At 38.5% G+C, this 6,000-nt stretch overlaps 1 protein-coding gene across 8 annotated transcripts in view; it reads right to left on the bottom strand.

The window, feature by feature from the left end:
- Window positions 1-724: 724 nt before the first annotated feature.
- Window positions 725-6,000, bottom strand: part of GULP1 (GULP PTB domain containing engulfment adaptor 1) — a 144,015-nt gene continuing 138,739 nt past the window's right edge. For all 8 annotated transcript variants that reach the window (XM_088167765.1, XM_088167768.1, XM_088167766.1 and 5 more), the window contains one exon: window positions 725-2,740. In XM_088167765.1, the coding sequence (XP_088023891.1) occupies window positions 2,669-2,740 (72 nt within the window). In that variant the 3' untranslated portion in view covers window positions 725-2,668. The remainder of the gene's footprint in view (window positions 2,741-6,000) is intronic.

Below are 6,000 nucleotides of genomic sequence, written 5' to 3'. Positions count from 1 at the left end.
GCAGCAGTGAGAAGATGTGGCACAAGGTGCTGTTGCTCTGCCTGTGAGAGAACACTGACAGCAGCAGAGAGGGACAGCTCATGTCGCACATGCAGCCCACAGGAGATGATGACATGTGCTCCTTTCCCACCAGCACCCAGCCCCAGGGATGTTCAAGCCCCATCCCCACAAATCCAAGTGCTCAGATGGGTTTTGAGCATCAGTTTGGAGGGAAGTTTTACAAGGGAAGAAATTGCCAGATGGTTTAAGATCACTTTTCTCAAAAGCACGGCACCATCTGCAGCAGCCTGTCCCATTAACACACCTGGGTTATAGAGATTGCTTTCTAAGGCTCAGGAAAACTTCCATTATATCCTTCCCTCCTTAAATAGTCAGTCAGCAGCCAAGTACATTGAGCAGAGAAATACAGGGAGAAAAAAAGCAAAAAGAAGAGTCAATTAAATCCAGGAAGCACTGCAGAGAGAGTTACTCCCTAATTGTCAGTATTATACAGCTGCATATAGAACACGATTTTTCTCTGCTGATTGCAGATTAGCCCAAATTCAGAAATAAAAGGGATTGGAGTCATTCTACCCTGTCTGAGATCAGATCCTTCCCAAAGGTGACTTTTGACCCATTCCAGCACTAAACCCTCCTTTGTGGCAGGTCCAGCTCAATATTTAAGCACCTCCCCACCCTACCTTCCAACTAGGCATTTTAAGTGAATGAACACTGTGTTCTAGGATGCAATTTATTTAAAAACATTTATTTTAGGCAAAATTAAACAGACATTTGAGATTACATAGAAATACAGTTTCCAATTGGATCACATAAAAATTAAAAATGCACTGTTGTGTTGATTTAAGTATTTTTGTACGTATTGACCAGGTATATAAGATTTAACCATGCCATTTGCAGTCAACTATCATAAAAATCAGTAACGAAAAAGGTTTCTTAAAATGTGCAAATATTATCTTAGTGTTACCGTTGATAATAAATGACCACTAAATAGATGCTTATTATGTAAAGCTTTTTAAAGTACAATAAAAATACAAATTCTATTTGTTAAAAAAGGCCATTGCTATGGCTACTAAACATCCTCATTATACAAATTCGAAAATACTATATGACAAACAAAATTATAAAGACTTTTCTTTATGAAACATATACTATTCTATTTGTTAGTGATTTCATATATTTTTTTATATATATTTCTCTATAATACTCTATATGAATGATGAAACTCAGAATTAGAGGGGAAGCCAAATGTAATGTAGGATGTTAAGGCCCCAGTTCAGCAAGGTACCTGAGGATGTGTCAAACCCCACAAAGGAATAATCCCATTCTTTTAGTGGCCTCCAAAGGTACATGCACAAGTACTTTGTTGAACAAGGCATGAAAATGCACGTGATGAAATTGAAAAAAATGTGGTTTTGGTGTAAACTGTGACTGGTAAAGATAAAACCGTAAGTATCACCAAAAGATCTCTCATTAAAAAAAAAAATCTGAAAATTTGGGGGTGAGGGTTCCACATCTGTATGTTTTGAAGAGAAAATTCTGAGATAGGTTCAAGATGGTGTTTTATTGCTTATGAGAAAGATTAATGAAGAGTATGCATAGACATGTCAGCATTAATTTCACCAGCAGCTGAGAATTTTGGTATGCAGGTGTTTCTGTAACATGAACAACCAGTGGGCACAAAGGACTTACTCACAGTCAGTTCTTTGCAGAAAGCCTCAAAATTAAAGACATGGAACACTGAAGAAGAGAGTAAAAGAATTATACTCAACAGAGCCTGGCTGTGAACACTCAGGTGTTGAAAGTAATTACAGAACTGAGCCCAGCACCTGCTTATACACAAAATTACATAAATTCCTAAATAAATGCAAAACCATAATCTTCCTTTTAAGTTATGGCCAGCATGTAATGGATTCCAAGGTACATACTTTACACTTCAGCTATAAAATATCAAAACAAAGGGCAGTTGCTTTGCCATTCTGCAATTTAGCAGTTCTTCTAGGCTCATTAAGCACTAATTAGCAGACTATCAACATGTTAGTTTCTAAAACATGAATGAAGGACCTAAAATCTGGATTGTATGAACCAATGACAACATATGTACAGGATAGAAACCACACAGAGTGATGGAAATCAATCACACTGCATCCAGATTTACTTTTGAAGCATATAGCAATGGTTAGTATTTTATGCTTTTTTCACTGCAAATTGATTTTTTTGTAGTAGATATTAATAATTTTCCTGCTTGAATATTAAATAATGCCTTAAAAGCATAATTTCAAAATGCTGCCAGGTAAAGCATTATGTAGAATTCATGCCTGCACATTTGCAGAGAAAGACAGAGAGAGAGAGAGAGAGAGAGAGAGAGGTATGTGTGACCTTTCTGAAGAACTTCTCCAAGCTAATACTCATAAAGCATAATAAACTTGGGCCAAAATGTGACAGAAAGAAACACAACAGCGTAATTTAATCCATAATTCATAAACAAATACAACTTTTTACATTTATACAGGGAAAGACTGGAAGGAAGTTGGATTTTTACAGAAGCAAGCCTCACAAGAGTTTACATGTTGAAAAAAGCAATTTTTGGCACATGGATAGTATCGGTGAGTACATGGTCAGAAATAAAAAAAACCCACTGCAGAGGAATTTCATATTGACTTTCTTGGCATCAGCACCTGCTGTCTAGTGGGTCAAGACAAAATACTGTGCCTTCAAGAGTTAATCCCATTTTGAACCCCTCCTGCAATGAAATAAGACATTGTTAGTAAAGAGCCAAGTGAGCCCTGAAGGATTACACTCTCCTGGTAAAAACATTTAAATCCAAGCATATCTTTAGGCAGACAAACTGCAAGGATATTTCAGCCTGAATTCAGAAACATTTACATTGTTTGGTCAGTCATTTTTTAATAACTCCCAGCGCTTAACTCATAAAGATGTACACCATACAACAGCATAGCTACAGTATTGTACATAAAGTGAAGAAAATACTCTAGAATAACAATATTGAATGTTCTTGTACGTAGGACGACAGAAATCCAAACAAGTTTGACTTGCACCATGTTGTTCATGAGAAAAATTCGAGATTTATGTTGAAAAACACAGGTGTGACATGGACACTGTTACTGACACAAGGTGTCTCCTACATTCTGTGTTGCCCTAAGAGCAGCCCAACACAAAGTGCTGACTACCCCACCTCAGAGGGCTGCTCTGAATTGCTCCCAGTGCAGTCAAATTGACAGGACTTTTCTGCCCACTGCCATCTGAGCTTCATGACAAAGGCAAATAAAATCACACTTGGTCTACTGCAGATGAAAAAACTTCGCATTTTAAAGGCACGTAACTCAGCAAAATAAAACACAGCAGTACTTTGAAAGTGCAACGAGTTACTTTAAAAGTTCAGACCAAAAAATCTTGAGTTTACTCACATTAATTTTATTAGTAGAAACACAGAAAAGATTATAAGCTGGATGCTATCACCTCCTCTATGGAAAAGAAATTAATTCTACAAATACTTTTTTTTAATAGGCTTTTATACATCCTTGGCTTACTAAAAGTACTTAGTTTACACCAGTCCTAAAGTAACAGCTGCACTTTTAATACAGGAAAAAACACTCTTATTTTTATTTCTCTTTTTGCATTAAAAGAAGCTGAATAATTGTGGATTGACCCTGAAGTCAGCTAGGAGTCAGGAAAATTGCAGTCTGTTGGGTGAAAGCATATTGAAGGTTTAAGCAATTGGAAACGGGGCTCTGACTAGAAATGCCATGAGAATATCAACTCCAGTGGCAGCTGTCACAGTCCTCTGTTCAGGGAGAGAATGCTGACTGTGTGCTGTGAAATCAATAACAGAGCCTTTCATCAAGAAAATATCTTGTAAACAAAGATAAACCTTTTTGTAAAACCATCTGTATGGGGATTAGGCACAAACTCAAGTCTTTTCCTCACATGCACAGCAGTTCTTCGAGACCATACCTTTTGGGTTTAGAAGATAAATCCCATGCCAAACCAGCTTAATTTCAAACAAATTCAAATCACAGGCTAACACTTGAGAAGTGTATGAATATCTAATAACCCTCCCAGCTACTGCTACCAGCAGAATAATGTGGAGAAACAGAACAAACCTCCTGGCAATAGTCACTAAATGCTCTGAGAATTTCCAAGTAAAAGCTGCATTTTCCTAAAGGCAGACCCATACCATGAGATGCTGAGCAAGTAGCAGCACTGTGGTGTAAACATTCCCCAAATGTGCTACCCAGTTTGCTCTACCTGGGTGACACAGTGCTACCAATGCTCACTAGTGTATTTAAGATTTTTTTTTCCCCCTCTGTATTTTCCAAAGGATTAAAAGGATGAACATTCAATGTAGAAGATATTTCAAGTGAAACACATCCTTTTACAAACAGACAGTGTTCATTTACCCAAAGGGTAAATTAATTGATGTAACTGCAGTCAAAGGAGGACTGCTTATCGAGGAGAATTCAGAGAATTAGCCCTAGGGTCTAATCTGTTACATTTTAAACCCTGCAGTTACAGTGTGCCTAGGATGCTCAACTTCTGAAGTATCTGAAGGCTGCATCCAGTTTTGAGCTTGTAAAGGGATGCAGCAACAAGGGATTGTTGTTGGTCCTTCAACCTGAGGATCCTTGATGAGCTCCAGTAGCAGAACATCACCAACAACTGCTCTGACAAGGACAGAGACCTTCATCCTGAGCCACCCAGAGCCTTCACTGAACATCCATCCCGTTCCTGTCTGGCCCACTCTTATTTTTATCTTATTTTTACAGTTAAACAGAGTTTGTTGGTGTCTTAAGTAGCTTCACTTCCAATGCCCTTTTTCCAGCAAGCAAAGAGCAAATTAGATGATGCATTGTGGAAGTACACTCATCTCACTGCTCTTATGTTGAGCATGAAAAGCTTTTTCCACATAAAGTGATATTTTGTGACTTGGCACTTTGCTTGTGTTTGCTATGTCTTGACTTAAAACTATTTCCACTTTCTTGAAGAACTGTGGCCTCCTTGACCTTTCCTTCTGCAGCTTCACTCCAGCCACTTCCCCACACTTCTGTTTAGTCCTTTTCAAGCCATGCTATTTTGCATTTAAAGCAATTACATTTCCACATATTTGCTATGTGATCAACGCTAATCTGTTCAGAGATTGCTGCCCTTTATGGATCATAATTATTAAAAAAGCTTTATAACTTTTTTACCAAAATAAACTATCATCTGTGCTAAAAGAAATCAGTGCTGTGGTTGCCAGCTGCTGTTCCCAGTTGCACTCCTGAGAACAATGGCTCATGCACATTCCTGTCTGTAACAGGGACATGGCATTTCCATGGTCACTTCTGAGCCACAACAAACCCACCACCATCAATGTCAGACTCTGCAGCTCCAAGAAGGCTCAAAGTTCCATGAGAACCACAAGGTGAAAAAGCCCAATGGCACAGAGAGGACATCCAAACAATCCAGGTGGCTAGCTGGGCATTCCTTTCATTAAAGGAATGTAAAATCTAGATTTTTTTCCTCTTGGGTATTTAAATGGAGGACATGAAGTCAGTAGGAACATAAACAAAGGAAAGCTGCATTGTCTAAATCAATATTCCTAAAAATAATTGCAATCCTCAGAAGGGAAAAAAAATAACCAGAATATGTCCATTGAGCAGACACCCTGGCAAAGTGATGGCAATTTCCAAAGATGAGGAAGGCACAGACTTCAGATCTCCCACAGCCATCACTATTCCTAAACCCTCAGGTTCAGCAACATAACTCCAAATTCTTAATTTTTGGCATATCTGGCAAACACATAATTAAAAAATCCAATCAGCTGCAGTCAAGTCAGCCATGGGAAGGCTTCAGGAGCAGATTGTCCTTTCCATGCAGAGTAGAACCGTTGTTAAATCAGGTAACAGTTCTCACAGTGGTGCAGAACGCTGAGTACCACATGTGCTTTTAGGACTGCAGTTCATATCTGAGCTGCACAGGGTTCCCCAAAGCAGGGAAAGC

This window comes from Sturnus vulgaris, chromosome 7 (assembly GCF_052056855.1).
Source record: "Sturnus vulgaris isolate bStuVul1 chromosome 7, bStuVul1.hap1, whole genome shotgun sequence".
NCBI classification, from domain to species: Eukaryota; Metazoa; Chordata; class Aves; order Passeriformes; family Sturnidae; genus Sturnus; species Sturnus vulgaris.
This window is presented reverse-complemented; position numbering and strand designations above follow the sequence as displayed.